General features: G+C 47.4%; 1 protein-coding gene and 1 pseudogene across 3 annotated transcripts in view; one reads left to right on the top strand and one right to left on the bottom strand.

The window, feature by feature from the left end:
• The window catches only part of LOC144147023 (cationic amino acid transporter 3-like), a 112,934-nt gene that overhangs the window by 47,790 nt on the left and 39,311 nt on the right, over positions 1 to 25,833 (bottom strand). For all 3 annotated transcript variants that reach the window (XM_077679044.1, XM_077679045.1, XM_077679046.1), the window contains exons 3-6: positions 20,284 to 20,403; positions 16,218 to 16,346; positions 14,607 to 14,762; positions 1,499 to 1,638 (exon numbers count right to left, since the gene is read on the bottom strand). In XM_077679044.1, coding sequence (XP_077535170.1) covers positions 1,499 to 1,638; positions 14,607 to 14,762; positions 16,218 to 16,346; positions 20,284 to 20,403 — 545 coding nt within the window. The remainder of the gene's footprint in view (positions 1 to 1,498; positions 1,639 to 14,606; positions 14,763 to 16,217; positions 16,347 to 20,283; positions 20,404 to 25,833) is intronic.
• On the top strand, positions 9,379 to 10,644 carry LOC144147024 (E3 SUMO-protein ligase ZBED1-like; annotated as a pseudogene).

Genomic DNA, 25,833 nt, shown 5'->3' with positions numbered 1-25,833 from the left:
TCTCAAACAAGCATGCCCGATCAGTCAAACAAGCGTGCGTTTACGCGGGCAGAATGGATCGCTAGGCAAGCAAGCTGAACTTTCAAATTTTGGGGTTTTAGGGGCCAAAGCTACACCAGGGCTATGAAGCGTACGCAGTGGGAGGGCTCCGAATTAATTTTGACCGCCTGGAAATCTTTGATGCGCACCGAAACCTCAACACATGGGCGTTTTTGCTTTCTGCTTCCATTCGAAAAGCGACTGCCGCTGCAGCTGGGAATCGAACCCATGTCCTTGGGCTCAGCAGCACAACACCGCAGCCACTGAGCCATCACGGCGGGTGAAGTTGACCTTTCATAAAAGACTTTGCTGGCCGCAACTGCTGCTAACTTATGAAGGTAACACAAGAAATGTAGAACAGCTCGATTTATTTAGAGCCGCTCTGTGGCAGCCACACCTTTGGGGTGCTTTCAAATAAATTAGAAAGCTTGCACCGATTTTAACAAGGTTTTATTACACACTGAAAACACTAAACAGGAGAGAGGAGGGTTGTTCCCCAACTTTCTAGAGTTAAAAAGAGTGTTGACAACCCTTCGAGGCGAGCAGGAGCTCACCAGCAACAGCTATGATGCAGCTGTTTTCTAACAAGCAGAGTAAGAGGTCGGTACATATACTGAAGTCCTACTTGCAGTAAAAATCTTCGTAAAATTTCAAACTACCCACCGTGGTGGCTCAGTGGCTAAGGCGCTGTGCTGCTGAGCACGAGGTCGCGGGTTCGATTCCTGGCCGCGGCAGCTGCTTTTCTGATGGAGGCGTAAAGCAAAAACGCCCGTGTGTTCGAGATGTTGGCGCATGATAAAGATCCCCAGGTGGTCAAAATTAATCCGGAGCCCTCCACTACGGCGCGCCTCATCGCCTGCGTTGCGTCGGCACTTTAAATCAATAAAAAAATGCAAATTTCATTTATGGGATGCTGACACCAACTTTGGGGTTTGGCATTATACTAAATTTCAATACCATTACTCAGCAGAATATCCTGGTATGGATGGACTGAAATGCATAGAACATATTTCAATTTTATTCTATTCATTGTGGCGACTGAACAGCTTGGGAAGTGGCCCACGGCAAATGGACATCAACATGACGCCATCTTGTGGCAGGAAAAGGAGGTGACCAGTTGTGAATGCGAACGCGCCATGTCCGACTAATCGAACACAATCACAAAGATCGCGGTGGCTGCATTCGATTAGTCGGACAAGGGAGGGGTAGAGAGGGGAAGGGCACGAGATGGGGGTGAGAGAGAAAAAGATGAGAGATCAAGACAGGGGGGAGAGCAAAAATGAGAGAAACAGGGGGATAGGAGAGGGGGAAGAGAGAAACAGAAAGGGTGATGAGAGAGATGGAGAGGAAAGCAAGAGAGGGGAACAGAGGGAGACAGAGAAAGAGGTGCAGTGCAAGAGAGAGAGAGAGAGAGATGGGGGAGAGAGAGGAAGATGAGTGGGCAGAGGCAGCGACTCACGTCCTGTGGCTTGAGGCGCCAGTTGGTGATGTCGGCCTTGAAGGAGCCCGCAATGACCACGTACACCACCACCAGAAGATTGAGGCCCGTGAAGATGTTGTTGAAGCGCGTGGACTCCTTCACCCCAATGGCCAGCATCACTGCACACGTGCAAGCGCACACGGCTTAGGAACAGCGCTCGAGAGCAAGCAGCTGCACGCATAGTTTCTTACAGTATACACTAGAGAGGAATCTGACGCTAGCGTCTACGCGGCTCACATCAAGGTCATCTGTGTCGTCATGGGCCGCCATTATACATCGCGCTCGCCTTAGTTTCATCATTGGCTTGGATTGAAACGTTTTAGTGAACGCAAATTTAAAGTGCCACAAAAACGCGAAGAATAGTGTGCAATTATGTGCGTGGAAAATAAAAACAGGCCGTTTTAAAAGTAAGAAAAAAAGAAGTACAGCGTATTTTTGCCGGAACGGTTGTGCCTGCTATTCCGTAGGCCAAGGTTGTAGTTACAAACAATGTTAATATTTGGTCGTAACTCCTGAGAGACTGTGATTTTATTAATTTTACCATTATTTCAAATAATAAGTTGTTTGAAGAGCTTCGAAAGTTTTTTGAGCGTGCCTATGAAAATGTTGCCTTCGTGGTGAACCGGTGCACTGCGACCGCCAGCTAGTTTCACAAGAAAAATGAAAACGTGGCATTAAACAGTCGTGGACGATGACAAGATACGACGCATACAAGCGCCCGTACCTGCCGTATCTTGTCTTCGTCGAAGTACGTTTTGTTTCTTCTTTTCGTTGGCTACAGATTTCGCGGCGGCATATTACCCGCTCAGTCATACGTCCTTCGACTGCAGCATGAGCAACGTCAGGTGCGATCACGCATTGCCTGCTGTTTCACTGAACACGGCTACCACAGAACAGGTAGGATTTCGGCTTCCTTGTAGCTCGTAAACGTGTTAATGCATAGTGAAGAAAGCAAATCCCAAAAACCGCTTAAGGATCCAATTGTCATGCCAAGCCCAAGCCAAAAAGGGGGGGGTCTTCCCACAAACCCCCACGACAACATGGCTTGCGGGGCGCACTTTCCTCTCTAGTATACTTACTAAGAAACTCTATGGCTGCACGGACTGATTTGCCAGAGCAGCACAACAGGGACAAAAATGGGCCGGCTGCTTCCAGCGCGCGTCTTGCCACCCACTGTCTCGAGCGTCGCACGTCGTTCTCTAGCCACGGCAGCATTTGCACTGGCAGTGCCTGCATCACCTCCATGGTCGCTTTTTAATTAAGTGGCTCATGATATCAGGGGGGAATTCGCAGAAACTGCCGGCGACACGGATTCGACAGGGCCACGGCAGCTTTGCTCTGTGATATCCCTCCGACGGTCACGTGGTCAGCTTTGTTCACACAAAATCCATTGTTTCGCGGCCCCCGCTGAAACTGAAACTGCGACTGGCCGCATTGAAAATGCCTCTAATTAAACAACCATCGCATGCTGAAGCAAATGAGGTTTTTACAGGTGACAAGTAAGTCACTAGCTACTTATCGCAACAAAAAAAAAACAAGATGCAAATTTTTCTGTCGGTGCCCCTTTAAAAACAAAACAAAAGAGATCAGCTCTGTTTCATCACTGATCTCAGTTTGTTAACTCTTTCTGCAGGTGGCCTAAGCTGACCTATACAGTAACAATAGATTGAAAAGTAGGCAAAAACATCCTACAGCACTTAAGGGGGCAGGTGGTGATTGCAGAAAACGCTCGTTTTTTGACATGGAGTAATTGAATTTGGAAGGAGTACTACAAAACACTTCAAAAAATTACATTTACAATTCCAAGCTGGTGTCTTCAGTAATTTCTGTCTTACAAACATTTATCTGTTGCCCATTCATGAAAGGCGTAGCAAGGTAATAAAACATGAAAGGGGGGTTATGAATACTTCAATTTAATACCTGTGCTACACGATCGTTTCAAAGGCCTTCCAAATGCCTTCGAATCCGTTTCCTATCCAGTGTCCATTTGTAAATACATACATAGGGCTCACTTGTAAGCGAGCGTTACACCGTCAATAAAAAGTTGCCTTGTAACACAGGTATTAGTCAAATTTAGCATCCCACAGGATATGACAATCACACAATCACTCAAAAGAAGAACATACAAACAGTGCGTGCTGCCAGTGATGACATACGGGGCTGAAACATGGCGCCTCATTAAACAACTGGAAAGCAAACTTCGGTCTGCTCAATGGGCCACGGAATGAATAATGATAGGAGTATCACTTCGGGACAGGAAAAGGGCTTCATGGATCAGGGAACAAACCCGAGTGGATGATATCTTACTTCAGGTAAAGAAAAAGAAATGGACTTGGGCTGGCCATGTAGTGAGACGAACGGACAATTGGCGGACAATTAGGGCAACACAGTGGATACCAAAAGATGGGTCTATATAGAAGAACGGGAAGGCCAATAACACGATGGAGGGATAAAATACGGAAACTCAGTGTCCAACAGTGGACCCGAGCGGCGCAAGACAGAAGCGGTTGGAAGTCAATGGGAGAGGCCTTCGTAATGCAGTGGACCTTGAGTTGGCCGATGATCACGTACCTACTATTTCAACACAATTAACCGACCTTATGTCATGGCAAGAACTTAGCATAGCCACAAACGCAAATCTGAGAATGCATTATCGTTCAAAACATTCAAAAGATGATATAGAACACAAACTGGGCCAATAACGGTGCTGTGGTTGTTCTGCAATCCTTTCCCTGAAACAGAATCAATTCTTAAAATCCACTTTTGAGAAAACAGCTGTCAAAGTTTAAAGAGACCGCCTATTTCAAGGTGCTCCAACAGCACTGTTCTTGCTTGGGGATGACTTTACGTTCCTTTCATTTGGTCCAGATCGGATTCCTTTCTGGCCTATTGGAGGTTCTCCTGAGTAGGCCTTTAGACTGCAGAAGCAGCAGTCTTACAGCCACAAAGTATATCACAAACTTCACATCGTACAGGCTGCCGGGTTGTCTACATTTTACTTCACAAATGCTTAAAGGAGCCATGAAGAGAAAACACAAGTTTGGTTCATTTAAAAGATTGCCTCGTTAGAATCATACTCACACCACTTTTAACGTAAACTTCACTCAAATAAGCTATATAATTAGGAAAAAAGGGAATGGTCATGCGACCCACTAGCTCATTTCCTGCAACAGAACCTACGATGTCATACCAGCCAGCTCTGCGATTGGCGGAGGCCGGCAAAAGCAAACGCAAATTAGGCAGAGCTTATAAGCTTGCCGAATGAGCTACCGTATTTGTTCGAATATAAGGCGGTCACGATTATAAGGCGAGTGGGGAGTTGAAGGACTGGAGAAAAGGAAAAAAAGTTTGCACACTAATATAAGGCGAGAGATCCCTCCAGAAACTTTATTCAAATTCCTACCGTTGAAGTTTGCAAAATTCAGCCGCGATACCACATAATCACGAGCTGTCATCGTCTGAAGCATCACTGCTGTCCTTGTCACTGGTGCACTCCCAAACTTCGCTGTCGTCAGTGCCGTCCAGCGAGTTAGAAATGCAGCACTTCTTGAAAGAAGCTGCCACCACAGCGTCGGGTATAGCTGCCCAAGCGTCGGCTATCCAGCGAGCCACTACCGACGGAGATGCACGCTTCAAACGGCCTGACGGTGTCAAGGCCGTTTCGTCAGAGGCCATCCATTCGTTGTAGAGGAGTCTTACATGGTCCTTAAAAGGCTTGTTAATACACACGTCCAGTGGCTGCAGTTGGCTCGTCATGCCTCCGGGGATGACAACCAGATCGGTGGCTTCTTCCTGTAGCTTTTTCTTGACCCCCTCGGTCAGATGTCCCAGAAAAGAGTCAAGGACGAGCATCGATTGGCGAGCCAACAGTGCCCCGGGGCGCCGGCACCACACAGTTGTAATCCAGTCGATGACGAGCTCCTCAGTCATCCAGCCTTTTTCTTGGCAGCGGATGTGCACACCCTTTGGGAAATTTTCGTTTTTAGGCATCGTTTTCCTCTTCAGCAACATGTAAGGCGGTAGCTTGTGCCCGTCGGCGGTGCACGCTAACATTACGGTGATCCGCACTTTTTCGCACCCTGCGGTACGTATGCGTACTTGGCGATCACCTTTTGTGTGTACCGTTTGCGCCGACGGCATGTCAAAAAATATCGGGGTCTCGTCCGCGTTTCTGATCTGGCCGAGGAGGAAGTTGCGCTCTCTTCGCAGTCCGATGACGTAGCGCTGAAAAGACAGCAGCTTTTCTTCGTAGTCACGGGGAAGCTTTTGCGATGCCGCGATCTTTTGCGAACTCTCGGGCTTTCATCTGTAGCATTTCCGTTGTCACAGTCAAGTCACGGCTCCTGGTTTGTGTGACGAATTCAGTCAGACTAGCCTCCACTTCGGGAAACACACCTTTGAGCGGTCCTCGGAAAGCTTTCCGCATCGCAGCGCAGGCAAAGAGGGCCCCCTTCTCTTTTCTCCAACGACGCACGTTGTTTTCTGGGACGCCGTACTTCCGACCTCCAGCGCAGTTGCCCAAAGCTTCGGCATCGGTAATCACATCTCTCTTGAATGCCGCATCGTAATGACGACGACGACTTGCCATGATCATTAGTCACAACGGAAAGGTTCCCGTAGGTAATCCAGTCAAATGCCTCGCCGAACGAAGGTAGAGCACACTCTACAATTGTCACGGGAGGCTGCCGCTACACGCACACCAGCGAGGGAACACCAAAGGCAAGCACATGCAAGCGGCGAAGCGCACGTGGTAAACTGGCTGCGGCATAGAGAAAGAAATATGGCTGCGGTTTTGAACTCGGTTTGGGGATTGAAACATACTGGATTTTTTCTGGCTGTTTTTGACTTTTTATGACTTCCCGCGACGCGCCGTTCCTGATCTCGGAGCCCGCCCTCGAATATAAGGCGGGGGTAGACTTTGAGGCCGCGGTTTTCGGAAAAAAACCTCGCTTTATATTCGAATAAATACGGTATTTGCTCTTAAATTTAGGGCCCATTCTTTTGAAAGCACTAAGAATGGTGGGACAAACAGTGGAAGTTACGAAAGCACACATAACCATAGAAGTACCGATGCGTATGCTGCTGTTGGTACTGCACGCACTGTGCTTGGTTTAGCTGCACAGGACTGCGGGGCTTTGGGGTTGTTTCAAACAACACTGGCTGATTGACGCTAGCGACGATGTCTTACGTGACGGTATTAGTCTAGCGAGCACCATGTTTCACGAAACAATTGTCTCCATGAACAAAACAAGCCAGGTACAAATATGTTCACAAACAAACCAAAGACAGAAAGCGGCTTGCCGCGGTGTGGTGGCGCCATCTTGGTTCACTAATGGTAAACAAGACCCCGTGATGTCATCGCAGACAACGAAAGCGCACGATTTAGTGGGAAAATCAAAGTTTTAACTTAAATTAATTAATTTCTCAGTGAATAAAGCATTGTTTGCATTCGGACAAGCGCTGGGGGGCACTATAAAACACGAAATATTTCGAATAACACAAACTTGTGTTCTGTCTTCATGACTCCTTTACACGCAGCTGTTCCCACAGTGACAAGCGAGGCATGCCCTACCTTTGCTATTACTTTGCTAATGGACTCTGGTTGTTGGTGTACCTACAGGGTACAGGCGGGTTCGGATTCAGCTCCGGATTATGGGGGTTTAACTAGCCAAAGCTACACCTGGGCTGCGAGGCATAACACACCGTAGTGGAGCTCTCCGGATTCATTTTAACCACTCGGGTAGAGATGGGCAAATATTCGACAAATTCGAATACAGTTAAACCTCGTTATAACGAAATTGAAGGGGCGCCGCGATTTGCTCGTTATAGCCAATATTTCGTTATAGCCGTAGCCGACATTTACTGCAAATATTATGCATTGTAGTAACCTCAAACAAAAAGCCGGCGAAATAGCATCTTGCTGCACGGCGGTAGTAAGTAAAATAAACACATTCCGGAGGTAAAGCGGAAAAGTCACGAACCTACTTTATTGCAGTTCAAAACTCGTATTTAAAACAGACTTGGCTACGAAGAAATCCGTAATTGGACGTTGATGCACCTTCCTGATGCGAGCGATGGCTCCCTCAGCTGCGGCCGCTATGTTCACGGCATCTTCGTCGCCCTCGTGCGCGCCGAAGTAGCGGCGCAGCACGTCCACCGCATCTAGTGCCTCCGACGCCGTCCTTAGCGCTTCTTTTCAAGCCACTTGCAACAGCGCTGACGATGGACTCTCGGTTGCTCACGATGGTTGACAGCGTACTCGTCCACACGTCAAAGTCTCTTGCCACCTTACCACGGAGTGCACCTTACCTTCCTTCGCGCCCGATGCGACGGCTTTTATCATAGCCGTCTTCTGTTCAAGCGTGGTAGTCTTTCGATTCGCTTCCCGCCTGTCGCACTCGCGTTTTTGGAATCACGCGGGCAGTACGTTAAAAGATAAGGCTGAAGACTGCCAAAACCCACGCACAAAAAACTACGCAGCGAAGTCGGCGATACGAACAGGGTAGGGGAGGGGAGGGGGGAGAGGAAGGCGACGCAACCGCGCGCGCCGTGTGCATTGGGGTTCTTCTCGGACTCACCGCGGATAGTCCGCGGATTCCCCGAAGCCATAGGGATACGTTGGAAAATCGAACGTAGGACTGCTTCTCGGGGAGCCCGCGGTGAGTCCGCGAGACTGTAAATAGTGCCGTGCGCAGCGAGAGGAGGGTGGGGGCTTCGCGTGCGGAGCGTCCGCATGGCGCGCCTTCCTGCTTCGCGCGCGTGGCGCGAGTTTTGAACTGCTCATACCGTTGCCGCGTCGCGCACTGTCTCAAATCCGCGTTGCGCACTGTTGTAAAATTAGCTCAAAATTTGATTTCTCAACTAAATTTGTTCGTTATATCCCGTAACAGGGAAATTTTACCTCGTTAAAACGAGGTTTTAAATACATTGGTTTCTATGGGGACTTTCAAGGGGAATTACGATTTGCTTGTTATATCCATTATTTCGTTATAGCCCATCTCGTTATAACGAGGTTTAACTGTATTCGATCGAACATTTTATTATTCGAATTCGCTTCGACTCGAATTCAAGCATTCGAAAATTTCGAATTATTCGACGTCACCGAATACGCTGGCATGGTCTTCGAACGTTGGCACGGTCTGCAAGTGGCGCCAGCAAAGCGGCAGTACAGTGTAGCGACACGCAGCCAGCCATTCATGTATAGCTTCTGTCAGTCCTATCGCCATCGCTAACATGTTTTGCTTGAAGGTGGGAGATAGAAGTCAATCCAATCCATTCAGCACAGCTCTATTTCCAAAGTGGCGTCAACGTCATTTGGCGCGTCAAGAGACGATTCACGCTCAACGTTCGCAAATCCAATATGGCAATACTACTCCAAGCTTCCCGGTGGCGGCACAGCGCGGTGCGAATCGTGCCAGTCTGTTTTGAAGACCCCGACCGGAACGACTACAACGTTAGTGAGCCACCTGAAGCGACACCCTTGCAAGTACAATGCTTACTTATCCGACCGCCAGCGTAAAGTAATGGTGGCCTTAAAGCGGAGTGCGGGAAAGGAAAGCTCGTCTCCGGTTTCTGTTGCACCCATTTTCAAGCCAAAGCTCCAGCCGACGTCCCCAAGAGCGAAAGAGATGACACGAAGAATCGCCACTTTCATTGCCTGCGGCCTTCAGCCGTACAGTGTGGTCGAAGCTAAAAGCTTCGTGAATATGATCAACTACGCAATGCCCGAGTATGTCATCCCTTCTAGAAATAAGTTTTCAAGGACGATTATTTTAGACTTATATGCGGCGAAGATGAACGAGTTGAAAATGGTGTTGTGGGAAATTTTCTCCCGGGGAGTAGAGAGCTACACGCTCACAACGGACGCGTGGACGTCGCGAGCGGGCGACAGCTACGTGAGCGTGACCGTTCACATGCTGGATCGTAACTTTGTGCAGCATGCGTTTGCCTTGGCATGCAAAGCAATGCCAGAAGGTCACACGGCAGACAATATCCTGCGTTTTCTTCAAGTGGTCGTAAAAGAGTGGGACCTTCCCGAAGACATCCCTACCATTGTTGTCACGGACAATGGAAGAAACTTTGTTTCGGCTGTTGCCAGGTCGTCGTGGGCGGGACTGCAGTGTTTTGGACACACTCTTCAACTGTGCATTAGTGATGCAAAAAAAGAAGTCTCAAGTTTTGCCCTACTCCGTGTGAAATCAAGGTCCATCGTGGGACACTACAAGAAAAGCGCGCAAGCACGAGGAAGGCTCCTCGAAATACAGAATGACATGCACATGCCGGCCCTTGAAGTTATCCAAGATGTCCCAACCCGCAGACTCGGTGGAAAATCTCAGCGCGTAAGAGTGGAAGCTGATGAATGCCATAGTCAGAGTTCTTCAGCCCTTAGAGCAGGCTACTGCCGAGCTTTCTGCAGACCACTATCCAACTCTTTCACAAGTTATTCCACTCCTGCACTGCACGCGTGTGATGCTTGAGGAGCACGTATCTGGAGCAGACGAAGCAGCACCTTTTGCCTCCAGTCTCTTGCGCAGTCTTTCGACAAGATTCCCCGACATCAAGATGGCCAAAGTGCCAGCACTTGCCATGCTGATTGACCCACGCTTCAAGAGTATCTGCTACACCACAGAAGCTGAAAAGAAGTGGGCAAGAGCATTGCTTGTGTGTACTGTGGAAAAGCTTTTGCCGTCACAGCAGAAACGGGACCAAGGATGTTCTGTCGTGCCAGAATCAGCAATGGGTGCGACAAGCACTGTGTGGACTGTTTTTTCTACATTGAGCTCCACCGCATGTCAAGAAACTGACAATGGTCATACCGCTAGGCAAGTCTGCGACTACCTGAGTGCACCGCTGCTGCCTCGAGCAGAGAACCCATTGGACTGGTGGAAAGGTCGTGGGAGCCAATCGTACCCAGCCCTGGCTAAAGTAGCTCAGAGGTACTTCTCCATCCCAGCCACTCAGACAAGAAGTGAGAGACTGTTCTCAACTGCAGGCGGTGTAGTTAGCAACAGGCGGGAGCTGCTTCTCACAGAGCATGTCGAGCAGCTTGTTTTCCTTCATGAGAACCTGTAACTGTGCCGCCAGCTGTTGACACGAGATGTGCAGCATTTGCAGTGCTCCTATTATTTTTATAACGTGAACGCTTGATGTTACCTTCCCCCAGTGTTCATATAATAAAAGTGCATGAACACAGTTCAGACTCCCAAAACTTATAGTGTTCATAAAATAAAAGTGCATGAACACAGTTCAGACTCGCGAAACTTATTGTATGAGTATCAGTTACTTAAGGGGGGAGGTGGGTCTTTAGACAATTTTTTTTATTATTAGTGCCAGCTAGATGAAAATTCGCAGTCTTAAGCAGTTTTTTACACTGATTTCAAATATGCAATTGGTTTTGACATAGCTTCATTTGTTCAAGAAATACAACACTTTGAAATTTATTTATTGAGGCATTTCTTACGGGGGTTTAGAGCAATTTCGCTTTAGCAAACTCAATAATGATTTATACGGACATAATGCCAAAGGTCTACTCTGGGGGGCTATGCTATTTTTATTAATTTTGAAGACTTTTGCAAAGCATGAAAGAGGTGAACATTAGATATCAGCAATTCGTATAAAATTGCCTAATTTTTATTAATTTCTGCAAATAGGTAAACAGTGATAGAGCAATAAAAATAGCATCACCCCCTAGATCAATTCAGTACGAATACAATGGTACCAGTCTTGTCATCCTAGCCCAAGAGCAACATTACAAAAACCCCCGTAAGGCAGAGCTTGGTCTTGCAAAAAAAGAAACCGAGAAAAATGCATTTGAAGATTCAGATCACGATAACTTTTGCTACAGCATAGCTACAACAATATAAATAGCATCATTTTGTAGCTCTATTCTTCACGAAGAAAAGCATACCAAGTATGTGACTGTAACACAAAAATAACTGAAAAGATTGACGTAAATTTACACGAATACCATACAAATTGCAAAGGAAAATTAAATTTTCTACTGTTACACCTCAGAAACTGTATATCCTCATCTGTGTCTTTACAGAATACAGAAAGCCACAATTACCATGTGCTGTTGTTATTTTTGCGGTACCAATGAGACTGAAGCACAGCAGCCACCCAGAACTAGATTGTCCTGCAATGCATCTCAAACCTACAGCAAGGCTGTAGGTGAAATGCACTTTGGTCATCAATGCTTCAGTGATGCAAATAGCATCAGCTGCTAGACCAATTCAATACAAATGAAACTATACCAGTCTTGTTATCCTGGCTCAAGAGTAAGATAAGGAAACACCCCGCTAGGAAAAGCGTGACCTCACAAAATAAACTAGAGCTGCAAGTGGACTTCAATTTGGCGATGGATACCAGAGTGATAAAAACAGCATCACCTGCTAGACAATTTGGCGATAGATACCAGAGTGATAAAAACAGCATCACCTGCTAGAGCTAATAATTAAATGATACCAGTCTTATCACCCTAGGTCAAAAGCCTGATAGTGAAACACTCAGGCAGAGCATGACATCGCAAAATAAGAGAGAAATGCATCTTTAGTTTCTAACTCTTGCTACAGCATGGCCCAATATAAAAAGCGCCGTGTCACTCTGTTCCTCAAGAAAAACAAAAAACAAATATGCGACCGTACCACAAAAATAATCAGGAAGGCTCTATGCAAGTAATGAAAAACTTTTGTAAACAGCGCTGGAAAACTGCACTTCTTGCTGAACTTCAAGTACGGTAGTTCCTACTTTGCACTTCCTTCAATGTCTATGCAAACTAAAGAAAAGCACAAACGTATTGTGCTGCCAACTTTGTTTTTCACAAATGAGACCAAAGCACAACAGCTAACTAAATCCGGACGTTTTCACGCGGCGCTTCTCGGACCAGATTCGTACGTGACAGGCGATCTCGGCACCGCCGTCTACGGCGTCTTCCATCGTGTTTCCGTACGCTTGCAGCGCGTAGTTCCTTGAGGTAAAAGTCTCCAGGCATTGCGGCACGAGACGTAAAGACGTTGTGACAGAATTGCAGTCACTAACGGCAAAGAAAACACACCTGAATCGAAAATACTGCGGCGCCGAACGCGCGCCTGCAAAAACAAAACGAAAAAAAAAAATGGCGGCTCAACGGCGCCGGCCAATCAGAGACGCGGAACGGGGGGCTCGACTCGAGCGCGCCTGCTCCTGCCAATCAGCGGCTCCGAAACGACCTTCGGTAAATCGGCGGTACCGCTCGTTCTCCTCATGCGACGCCATTTTGAGTTGGCGCAAAATACGCACAAAGAAATCAGCTACAAAGCGAGCCCAAGATGGCCGCCGCCGGCAGTCTGCTTCGAGTGTGGCGCGCGCGCGAAGTTCAAGCTTTTTTAGCCCGTTTTTCGGCGTTTTGCGGCTCCCGCTGCGTTTTCAAAGTCGTTTTTGAGATTATTCCCGATCAAAATCAGCGGTAAAACTTTTAGAGTAGGTGCTTGAAGGTACAAAGACTTCAAAAATGTGTTTTTCCCAAAATGCATATTTTCGCGATTTTGGACCATTCTAAGACCCGTGCCACACTAAGACCCGTGCCCCCCTTAAGCACGTGCATATTTACGATTAATGCTTATCATTTTCCAAAGTATGTGAGAAAAAGTAGTAATGATACCGTACTTACCCGATTCTAACGCGCACCTTTTTTCTGCAAAAATAGCCCGAAAAATCGCATGCGCGTTAGAATCGGATACAAAACCGAAACTGCCGAAACAGCTGAAATTTCGTTCCACCCATCGCCACCGCCATCTCAAAATGGCGCCAAAGCTTTTAGCAACCATTTTTCGGATCTAGGTGCCTAGGCGTTTGTTTCGGCGTTCACACAAATCGTCAAATTATTCCACTTGCGTGTTTGATAACAGTAATTGGCAGCAGCGGCAACGAAGGTGCACCGCTTCCGCGGCTTACGAGCGGCTTTCAGCGTCTCAACGAGCGGTTGGCTGAAGCGTATGCCTCTGGAGAAGCTCGCGGGATGGGCATGCGAGGCGTGGGCCACAATCCCATCGAACATGGTTGAACGTACGTTCAGAAGTGTGGCATCGCGAACGCGCTTGACGGCAGCAATGACGAGATGTTGCGGTCAGCAGAAGGCGACAAGGAGCTCTCGGAGAGCGACGAGGAGTGAGATGCGCGAGATTACTTCGGGAAATAAATCGCCCGTTTCTCTCGCATTCGTTTTTCTTGCTCACAAAGTTCCCTGCGCGTTACAAACGGAGGTGCAAGTTTTTTCGGTTTTTCGCCTGGAAAATCGGGTGCGCGTTAGAATCGGGGGCGCGTTAGAATGAGGTAATTACGGTATTCGAACTATTCGATTCGAAATTATTCGAGAAAAACCACTATTCGCTTCGAATTCAATTCGAAGAAAAATTTCACTATTCGCCCAAGCCTACACTCAGGGTCTTAAAATTTAAGCACACCAAAATTTCGACACCTGGCATTTTTGCTTCTCGTTCAGGCCGATTCGACCGCACCCGCATCAACCAGCATGTCACGAACGTGAAAATTAAAGCCGTTCCACTCAATGTGAAAGCTGTCAGAAGTGCAGAGAAGTGATTCGCCATAATGGGCTGTGGCACTGTTATCCGCTCACTGCAACCACCCAACACATTTCAAATTTCCCGCCTTCACAGTGCTTACGCGCCCCCGCCTGAAACTGCGCCAGCTGGAGTTCTTTTCTTTTTGTGCTCGCTTTTCCTCCCGGACGTCCCGGCGTTGCAATGCCACTTTTTTCACTTACTATCGTAAAAACCAACCCAACGAGCGTTCCTAACTAAATGAACGCAAGCGGTGGCGGTTAATTACGTAAATTTTCCTTCAAATGTACCTGCAGTTTTCTTTGCGCTAAACAACGGGGAGATGTATGACAAGCGCCAGCGTTTTACAAGTTTCGGACGCTCATTACTACATAAACCGCTTGGCTTTTGAAGCCTCTGGGTTTCGCCGCGACAACAGCAGCTTCGACGGAACCCCGTGTGACTCTACTTGGGTCCCGCGAGCCAGCTACGACGACAGGGTGAGCCCCTAAAGTGCTCTGCACTTAAAATCCAAGCAGGGACACCCTCACCGGCCAGGAAGAGGGTGATGCCAAGGGCGAAGAGGTCCGGGTAGGAAGAGAGCCAGGTGACCCCAATGGGCATCCACTGCTGCATGTGGCGCTCGATCGTGTGGTTCAGCAGACTGTCCAGGTAGCCACTGTAGCCACGCGCCACCGACGCCGTGCCTGTTGTTCATCCCCCCGTTCAAAAAAAAAAAAAAAGACTGTATATGCAGGAGACGGGACTCTTCTTCTTCTTCCTCACAGAGCAGCCTAATATTACGTTTCACCAAAAGTAGGTGCCCTATTAAAGGAGTAGCAATAAGAAATTTAAAAGCTGAGATAACTATCTCAAATGCTTACTTTTTTTTTTTTCAGGAGATATCTCCCAGCAAGTTTCAACGGTAATTGTTCAGCATGACATATTTTAAATTCATTTTAATCTCTGCCCACACAAGAAAGCCCAGAGTGGGCCGACATGACATCATCTGCTCCTTGACCCAAACTGCCGACGTCGGGGCTCCCTTGACGTAGCCTGGCTGCGGTTGGCGTGCGCTGCTACGCAGTGTGTATCACATCGTGGTTTTGGGACTGAAATTTTTGGGTGCGTGGGGATAGTGAAGACCTCGGCCCGTCTGGGCATGCACACATCTAGACCGGCAGAGGTGCAACAAGACGACACAGGCGGCATCCTGTCATAGCGGCCGCTCGGCGTTCGTTTTGTCGAAACCAAAGCTGATACGAATAAACGATGCCGTAAATGATTGTTTACACTGCGATCGGCCATCTAATATGCCATTCTATAATTAGTGGGCTGGTAGGCACCCATAGCAGTGAAAGAAACATAACACAAAAATTTCGTGTCAGTTTCCTTAATTAAGGGGGGCACAGGGGTCTTTCGGACAGAAAAATTGCCCAGAAAATCAATTTTTGAGGCATCACTTTTCGGTTGATTTGCACAGTTTTTCATCTGAAGATTTTGCACTCAGGACAGTACCAGGTACTTAGAAAAGCCACTGAGGCCCCATTTCAACGAAAAATAACAATTTTTTCATAATTCCCCACTTCTTTGCCCCGAGTGGTATCGCAGTGATAGGAAATTCTCGAGAGGTACACCCCAGCATGTAGGGCAGCCAGGAAGGTCATTTCTTTTGCAGCGTAAGTATGAATGTTTAAATCATCCAATGAGGGAAGCAGATTTTTGCATTTTGTCTTTCAGTAGCTGTCCAATTAGCATTATTTTTAATTGGTTAGCAGGAGTAGTTGAAACCTAGAAGTTAGAATTGATGTAAACCTGTATGTGATTGCAAAAAAAAAAAAATAACTGCTTCCAACGTTTCATTCTCCACAATTTCTGGTATCCATTCATGCCTTGCTGGTAATTTTTTTGTTGAATTTTTCCCTATTGTTCTCAAGAGCAACTAAGGAAGATATTTAATTAACTTGAAAACTAATTACCTCACATCAAAACTAATTGAATATTTGACATCACCTAGAAAAAAAAAAACAACATCCCGTGAAGTTTCATCAAAATTGGTTGGAAAGCAAAAAAACTTAAGACCAGCCTTCCCCATTAAGAAAAAATAACGTAGTGGGGTGGGGGTGGAGAAGAGACTACAGTCGGGAAAACAAGGCGCTCACCGATGACGTACTCCAAGATGAGGTTCCAGCCAATGACAAAGGCCATGAACTCCCCGACCGTGACATAGCTGTAGATGTACGCCGACCCTGCCCGGGGCACACGTGCTCCGAATTCCGCATAACATAGGCCTGTTGGGAAGAAGGGAACGGAAAAAATACCACATGCAGTTCTCGCTAGAAATAAACGAAGGTACCACACTTTAGCATGTACACATGGCCCTTGCATGTCAATCTCCAGCTGCACCTAGGGTGCGCAGAAAGAAAGTAGAGAATATCCTCGCATACACATCGCCTTCACAATGGGCATTTGAAACACCCCTAAAATTATTCGTGCATTACTGAAGTTCATGGTGAACCACTACAATTTTTCAATTTTTGGCGAGAGCTATCTTCAGGCAAATGTGGTATCCAGCTACATCATTGCCTCTACACCTTCAGAGGGCACCCCAGCTCAAAAGACCTGAATGCCGAACTTGCCAAAGTTAAGAGAGCAAATTAAGGGCTAGTTGGTTGCATGATACTGAAGACACAGTGCTAGGGGTGACAGATGGAACACAGGGTAGAAATACACGGAACTAGCGCTTGTCCCGTAATTTCTACTCCATGTCCCCTCTTTCAGTGCTAACACTATGTATTCAGTTTTGGAGACCAACTTCGCCATGTTCAGTATGCATACAGGGTCGTCTGGTACACAGCAGCTGATAACGTTAGTTATAATATGACTGGCAGCAGCGCACTTTCCCTAAAGGACAACTGCACTCAAATTTTTCTTTGTCCAAATTTGATCCAAATAAGTAATTTATGCTCTTAAAATCACCATGGCGAAATCGTTAGCTTTGTAACCACAGAGCACGCTAGGTACCGTCGTTCAAAGTACCTCCGAGCAGACTACATTTGCACCTGGCGGAGAGTAGCCAAAACACGTTCCGAGCGGCCTGTGACGGAGGTTGGGGAACCTGTCCCAAGAAGCTCGCGCTTCTCCGGCAACTTGCAGGGCGCTCCGCCCGGCGCAGGGAAACGTTTGCCCGGGGTTACCATCTTTTTTTCAGCGCAATAAAAGAGATTGGAAGCCTACAAACTATTCACACGCTTGCAAACGTTTTGGAGTTAGCAAAACTTTTTTTACTTGAATAATATTGATACTCAAAGGAAAAAATAGCATGAAACGAGCACTTGCCTTACATTTGTCATTCCTATTGCATCTACCACAGAAAAAAAAAAGATTTTTATAAATTCTTGACCACTTGCACTTCTGCGTCCAATATTGGCCATATCTGGGCTGGCCCAACGCCACCTCCATTCTTTAGACCTTTCCAAAAGTTTGACGACCTAGCCAGAGCTGTTGTACACGCGGGGATAAACATTTGTGCGACTTTTGCCTCACTTGCAAAGTGAACCAAAATCAGCCTTTCTCACAGTAACAAATACATCCGCACAAATATCAGCCGTCGTTTTCGCGAAGTGCAAAAGTTAACGAAACCGCTCCTCTCCTAAACACTGAACTAAATTTTTGTTCAATTCCCAAGCAAAGTATTTGCTTTGGTAGAGCGTTACATTTAGTTTACTTGAAAGTAAAATGTTTTCAACAGCACAAGTCTCTGGTGAAAGTAGAAAACGGCGGTAGATAGGAAACTTTTTCGTGTTTTAGCGCATCATTTAGCTGCGGAAGCTAGTGTATAGTTTCAGACCACTTTTATAATTCGATTCTCGATGTGCAGCAAGGCGAAAGATACTGGGCCAATATTCACGAAGTTGTTTGTACGTAATGTATAGTAGAAATAGTGATTGATCTCCGCCCATGTGCGGTTTGTTCCCTTCAAAGAGAGTGATGTTACAGCCGAGGCGCATGCTAACGAAAGCTGCTTTTCAATATCATACGAGCAAGTAGCTTTGTAAATCAGGGCTCGCTTTTTTACTTGCAATGCCAAGAATTGCTACTCTGGCAGTTATTCTGATGGAAAAAAATTGCTGTCGAACGGTCTACTTCATCTCAATTGATAGCAACGCGATCCCAGAATTCCGCCAAATTCCACTATCACGGGAAAATATTAGTGAAAGTTATTCTGTGGAAATAACAGTGCGAAACGCGACTCTACCACGCGCATTTGAAGGCTGCTCTGAGCGGCCGCAGATTCTGGCACAACTGCTTCCCTTCCATCATGTACGTCACGTCCGGCCGGCGGTAATGGCCGCCTTTTCTATTCAGTTGATTCCGGAAACGCCAATGTCGCGAGCCATTTGCGCCGCACGTGTTGGTATTTGAAGCGCAGTATTTTGCATTTCGCACCCTTATGTGTACCATTAGGTGACATTATTTTTATGTTGTCGAAAATTTGAGTGCAGTTCACCGTTAAAGAGATGGACAACCGATTTTTGTCGCGTATATGTTCTTTAGCTCATATGAAAGCCAGCATTTTATATAGCCCGGTAACCACAAGCAATTTATAAACGAATTGGCGTAAATAATTTTAATTTGGCAGCAAACTTTCTGAAATCGGAAGGGTGGCGGTTTGTAGTGTCGAAACTTGACACTACAACATGTGTCCCTGTCACGTGACCTGCAAACCTAGCAGCTACTGTAACTGCTGAAACGTTTATTCACTTATTGAAAACTTTTTAACACATTTGCATAAGTTTAAATTGTATATGTATTTTTAAACATTATTTTGAAAATTTTTAAGACACGCCGCCCGCCGCCGCTGGGTTGCTCTCAGTGCGGCTAGCTGAGCCTCCATACCCAGAATCACTGGCAGCGTTCAGTAAACAGACTCAGTGAAGGAGCTTTGACAATTCTGCTTGACTCAGGGGCATCTGTTCTGCCAAAATATTCTATTTCAGTTGCCAAATACGGCAACGGCAGCTTCAAAAAAAAAAAAAAAGGATGCGCCCGGGGAGAATTAAACTTCCGACCTCCACAACGTGAAGCCGAATTCTACCTATCGTCAATCTCAACAGATGGCGCCTTCGTGCAAAATAGACTGCTGAATTAAAAAACACACACAAAAGAATAAGAAAGCCTGCGATTCACACCTTTTTTAGCTCAGGACAAGTTTTTAAATAGTGTTTTTTATTTCGCACACACACAAAAGTATGTTGCCGCACTACTGTATATCATGGTTGCCAGCATTATTTTTGGCAGGACACATACAGCTCGTAGACATAAAAATTCCCGATTTAAAAAGTTCTAGGGCGTTATCAGCAAAATCACTTCTTGTCAAGGAGCTTTAAGTGATGACCGTTCATTTGGGATAGAGAATACATACTCTTCAAAAATCGGTTGTCTGTCCCTTTAATGTCCCCACCCGTTCAAAGCTGGAGCAGATCATGCTTCCACCAGAGTCCTTCAATGCTTCTCTGGTCATGAAACTCCTGGCCAAGTTTTGTGCGGGGACAAAGGCTACCTCGAGGGGTGCCATCGCAGATCGGAGGGCATCGGGCGGCCGCCGCTGCTCTGTAGCCAGACCTTCAGGCAGGAACGCAGTAGCAGCATGCCCGTTCGCACCAAATTTTTTCGTCACTCACAAAATGATAAGTCCATTTTAGCAGCCCACGACACGTAAAGCGAAACCACACAGCTGACAAGGCGGCGAGCGTCTCGTTTATCTTACTCCGTGGTCCATTCCCTGTCAACCGCACTCTGACCACGCCCCCGGCTGCCCTCCGATCAACACCAGCGCCACGCCGCGGCAGCGTATGAAGCTCTCCCATAGCGTCACGGCGAAGTTTCATGACCAGAAAGGCATTGAAGGACTCTGCTTCCACTAACCACAGCAGTTGCCCGTGCTGAGAGTCAGGCCTAACACACACCCTTTCCCCAGCATCACTCAGAACTGAATAAAATAATAAAAAACGCCTCGGCGGAAAAGTTAGACAGCAGGCTAACACACCCTGGTAACCAGAATTAAAACGCACCACCAGAGGCTTGCTCAGAGATTTTGAAAAACCGGGTGAGTGTAGTGCAACATTGGCGCAATGCGGAAAGCTTTTTTTTTTTTACTTTCTTTTTCGCCAGTGGCCATTCTTTGGGCTCATGCCAGTGCATCCTCTTCTGCATTTGCTGCCTTACCTGAAAAAACGGAGGCGACGGCTGCGATGAGGAAAGAGAGGACTACGGCGGGTCCAGCTTTGGTGCTGGCCACTTGTCCAGCCAGAACGTAGATTCCCAGACCAAGGGTGCCACCCACCCCTGCAACGACCACAGCAGGCACGCAAGGTTATCTTAGGGCATCCGTGTACCCGGACACACGGAATGTGCCACTTAGCAGTGTTTGACCCTTTAAATGCAGTATAGTTGTACTTGGAGGAGCTTTTTAGGGTGTGCATTGTTGATTTTGATTAATTGTAGGGTTTAACGCGCCGATGCAACGCAGGTGATGAGGCGTGCCGTAGTGGAGGACTCCGAATTAATTTTGACCACCTGGCGATCTTTAATGTGCGCTGAAATCTCGAACACACAGGCGTTTTTGCTTTTCAACTCCACCAGGAAAGCGGCCGCTGCGTTTGAGAGGCTGTGCACTGTTTGCCGTGCACTTCGGTACAAATATAAATTGGGAATTGGATCTGCTGAAGAAGTGCCTAGCCTCTGAGGCATGCCGTAGTAAGAGCTACGACGGAATAACGTGAACCACCTAGGTCCCCATCTGTCAATTTAAATTCCACACAAGAAGTCATTTTAGTTTCCCGCCTCTGGTAGAAAAACAGCGGCTAGAGACCTTGAGGTCAGTGGCACAGATGTGTTTTAGTCACCGAGGCACTCGATGTGATTCTGTGTTTTCCCTTCACCAAAAATCTACCGACTAAGCTGCAGTGGCACTTCTCACCTAAGAATCAAAGCTGCAAGTTTGCCATCAGCAAAAGATTAGTAAAACCTTGCCTCCAATCCAGGCACAGCACACTGGCCCAACGAAATTAAAAGGCAAAGCTACCGACCAGTTTTAGTACTGCGGCAAAAGAAAACAATGATGATGATGATGATGGTTGGGTTTTATTGGCGCAAGGCCGACTACGGGCAAAGAGCGCCAAAGAAGAAGTTACTGAATTGTGATGAGACCGTACATACTAAAACATTTGACTAAAAGTAAAAGTGATGCTAAACAAAAGACAATGGAGATGGCTGGTGTATAGGGCCAGGGTGATTATACGTGATATGACAAGAGCTGCAGAAAGTTCACCTCAGCTAAAAACTTGAAAACACGCTGACTAGAAAACATGGGTTCGTCGGCTAAAAAATGTGATGGGTGCAAAGGGATGTGTCGTCTGTATAATTCAGGGAAATGTTTGTGTCGTGTTGTGTCAAGTGCCTTGCATGTGATTAGTATGTGGACTACGGATAGGCCCTTTCCACACCTGCTACACGTGGGTCCCGAAGTTCCAGTGAGCAGGTGGGAGTGCGTCGCATGTGTGTGGCCTATCCGCAGCCTAGCCAGGGCGACTTCAGTGTATCTGTTGTGTGAGTCAGCTATGTAGCGTCCCAGTTGTGGTTTTATTACGTGTAGTTTGTTGTCTGTTTGTTGACTCCAGTGTGATTGCCATGTGTTACGAAGCTGTCGTCTGATGTGTGTCTTTAGGTCGGTGTAAGGTACTGTTGTAATGTCAACCGTAGTCATGAGAGCAGCATCACCAGCCATTTGGTCGGCGGCCTCATTACCAGGGATTCCACAATGCCCTGGTACCCAGCATATAGTTATTTCAAGATTTGAGGCATATGCAGACATTAGTACCTTAAAAAGAGCATTTATAACATAGTTTTTAGATGACCTTCCTAATGACAGTGCCCGTACAACGCTTTGAGAGTCTGTGTACACAATGGACTTGGGAATTTTGTGTCTGATGATGTGGTTTGAAACGAGTAAAATGCCATATGCTTCTGCCGTGTAAATACTGTTATGAAAATTCATTGTTTTGCTGACTCTAAAATTTGGTCCGTGCGCTGCACAAGATACTGTAGAACCAGTTTTCGACGCGTCGCTATAGAATTCTGCACACCTGTACTTGTCCTGCAGGAACAGGAAGTGCTGCAGAATTGCATTCCTGGGTACCCTATTTTTTTCTACAAGAGTGAATGACAAGTCGCATGATACAGAACGAAGATGCCATGGTGCGATGAAATTATGAATGGGTGTCTTGTGTGTGTCAGAAAGGGGGACATTGAGTGCAGAAGCCTCCTCCCTAACTCTGAGAGAGAACGGTAAGGGAATCGATGGCCTGTTTAAAAAGAGTTGTAAATTTGAGATATCGTTCATGGTGGGATTAAAAGGATGGTTAGTCAGAGACACGATCTTGGATGCATACAACAGGTCAACATACTCCCGCTGATGCCCTAGGCACCATTTGTCGCACTCGACATAAAGACTTTCAACAGGGCTAGTGCGGAATGCGCCACATGAGAGGCGAAGGCCAAGATGCAGCACTGGGTCGAGCATTTTCAGTGCTGTTTTTGTAGCAGACCCATACACGACACTGCCATAGTCGAGCCGAGACCCCACCAAGGCCGTGTAAAGGCGCATCAGGAGTTGTTTGTCGGCCCCATAAGATTGATGTGAGAGGACCTTAAGAATATTCATTGTTTTTAAGCATTTGCATTTGAGCTGTTTGATATGCGGGATGAATGTAAGCTTTTCATCGAATAAAATGCCTAAAAACTTGTGTTCCTTGTGCACAGGAATCGACACGCTGTTAAGAGTAATGTCTGGGTCTATATGGACCCCGCGCTTCCTAGAGAACACAACGCAGGAGCTTTTTACAGGATTCAATTTAAAACCATTCTTGTCTGCCCAGCCGGCAAGCTTCTTGACGCCGAGCTGGACTTGACGTTCGCAGATGGACATATTACATGATTTAAAAGATATCTGCACGTCATCTACATACATGGAGTAAGAAATTGTAGGCGGCAGTGCCTTCCCAAGGAAGTTCATTTTTACTATGAAGAGAGTGCAGCTTAGAACTCCGCCTTGCGGCACGCCATTTTCTTGCACGTGTACCTTTGACAGTGCAGAACCAACTCTGACGCGAAAGGTTCTCTCCGACAAATAGCTAGCAAGGGTGTTAAACATACTACCAGAAACACCGAATGACTTCAGGTCAGTAAGGATCCCATAACGCCAAGCGGTGTCATAGGCCTTTTCTAGGTCGAAAAACACAGTTAAACAGAACTGTTTATGCACGAAGGCATCCTTAATATACGACTCTAGTGCCACAAGTTGATCATTCGTGGATCGCCCCGCCCTGAAGCCTGCCTGGCAGCTCTCGAGAAGGCCGTTATACTCCAAAAAGTACACGAGCCTCCGGTTTATCATCTTCTCGAGAAGCTTGCACAGGCAGCTGGTCAGGGCAATAGGTCGATAGCTAGCAGGAGAAGAAGGGTCCTTCCCTTCTTTCAAGAATGCTACAACTATGGCATCCCTCCAAGACTTTGGAATGTGCCCCGAAAGCCATATCTTGTTGAAAAGGTGAAGAAGTGTTACAAGAGTGTCTGTGTGTAAGTTCTGTATCATTGTATATGTAATGTTGTCTGGGCCTGGAGCTGAGGGTTTGCACGTGCTCAGAGCACCCCTCAGCTCATGAATTGTGAACTCCGAGTTATAAGAAGTGGCTGACGTGTCATTGTCACGTAAAGGCTTATTTTCGGCCACGAGTTTGTGTTTCATGAAAGTGTTTGTGTAGTGTGCTGAACTCGAAACGTGTTGGAAGTGTTGTGCGAGTGTGTCAGCCTGGTCTTCAAGTGTGTCCCCTGTTGTACTGACCAGAGGCAGGCTGTGTGTTTGATGTCCCTTCAGTTTGCGTATTCGGGTCCATACTTTCCGTGTGTCTGTGTAGGAGTTAATTGATGTTATGAATGTACGCCAACTCTCTCGTTTTGCCTCACGGCGTACACGTTTTCCTAGCGCCTTGGCCCGTTTGAACAAGAGGAGGTTTCCCGACGTGGGGTACCGACGAAGGATACCCCACGCCTTGTTCTGGGCCTCTCGCGCCCGCCTACAGTCCTCATTCCACCACGGCCTCCGCTGGTTGCGCGGGGCACCAGAGGCGTGGGGAATAGACTTTTCGGCGGCGTCGAGGATGTGCGCCGTGAGGAGTTGGGTAGCTTCTTCGACGTGTAGGTGTCCTATGGATGTGTGGTGTAGTTTGGATGTCTCTGTAAATGTATTCCAGTTAGCTCGTGCTTCATTGAACCTATTATGGGAAGATGGACTGCATGGGCCTTTACCTATGTATGTGAGTGAGGTGGGGAAGTGGTCACTACCGTATGGGTCAGTGCCCACACCCCACTCGAGGAGAGGAAAGAGAACTGCGGAGCCAATCGCCAAGTCAAGACATGAGTATGTGTTGTGTCCTATGTTATGGTATGTAGGCTGTTTATTGTTGAAAAGGCATGCTCCTGAAGATGTAAGAAATTTCTCTACCAGGCGACCTCGGGCATCCGTTCTGGAGGAGCCCCAAAGAGAGTTGTGAGCATTAAGGTCGCCTGTAAGAATGTATGGTTCGGGCAGCTGGTCAACCAGTGCCTCGAAGTCAGAGCTTGAAAGTGCAACATCAGGAGGAATGTATATGGAGCATACCGTTATCAACCTATTAAATATTATTGTTCGAATTGCCACAGCCTCAAGGACAGTGTTCAGAGCGACAGGGTGGCATGCTAAGGATTTCCGAGCAATTATGGCCACACCCCCAGAAGAGTGCGTGCAGCCATCCCTGTCCTTTCTGTATATCAAGTAACTGTTCAAGAAATTTGTGTTCTTGGAATTCAGGTGTGTTTCCTGAACACACATTACACTTGGCTGATTGGCATGCAGAATCTCATATACGTCATCAAGATTTTTAAGAAGGCCTCTACAGTTCCATTGAATTATGTTTTCTCTTCCCATTATTTAGTGTTAGAGCTACTGGAGTGTGTGTGTTTATGTGTCGTCTTTCGGGGCTGTGACTCTCGCCTTTCTTGGCTTGTCGGGAGGCTTTGGCGTCGGGACGCGTTCCTTGCGCTGCGTTGCAGGCAGGAACGGCCCGACATCCATGTCGTCGTCGGATGTCCGAGGGTTGCCCGACGGACCGGGCCCCCCGGACTTGGCCCCCCCTCGGGAGCCCTTCGCTTGAGCCGCCACCGCCGAGGGCGTCCGGGGCGGCAAAGGCGGCACGGGCGGTGCGGTGGGAACCGGTGCGGGGCCCGTGGTGTCCATCACCTCGGTACCCTCCAACACACTGGAGGACGGGGAGACAGAGGCGGGAGCGGCACCGGTCCCTACAGAAGATGTCACCACAACCGCTGCTGCCTCAGCAAGCGGCGTGGCGACGGATTGGGCTGCCAGAGGCAACCCAGAGGGGGGCGGCGGAGGGACCAGGTCAGACTCACTGAACTGGGTCCCTGTGGAAACCAGACGCCGCTCCGCCCCCCGGCGAGCTGCGTCGGCGTACCTCCCCAGAGGGAAAGAGGCGAACCTCTTCCGCGCCTCTGGGAAGGTGATGTTTTCAGTGATTTTGAGGTTGATTATTTTCTTTTCCATCTGGAACCTTTCACACGTGCGGGAGTACGCAGCATGAGGTCCATGACAGTTGCTGCACATTAATTGTTCAGCCTGGCAGTTATCTGTCTCATGATCCTGCGATGAACATTTCGCACACG

Source organism: Haemaphysalis longicornis, unplaced genomic scaffold (assembly GCF_048455015.1).
Source record: "Haemaphysalis longicornis isolate Haplotype H1 unplaced genomic scaffold, Haemaphysalis longicornis Haplotype H1 scaffold_7, whole genome shotgun sequence".
Lineage (NCBI taxonomy): Eukaryota > Metazoa > Arthropoda > Arachnida > Ixodida > Ixodidae > Haemaphysalis > Haemaphysalis longicornis.
The sequence above is the reverse complement of the archived record's forward strand: the minus strand, read 5'-3'. Positions and strand labels throughout refer to the sequence as shown.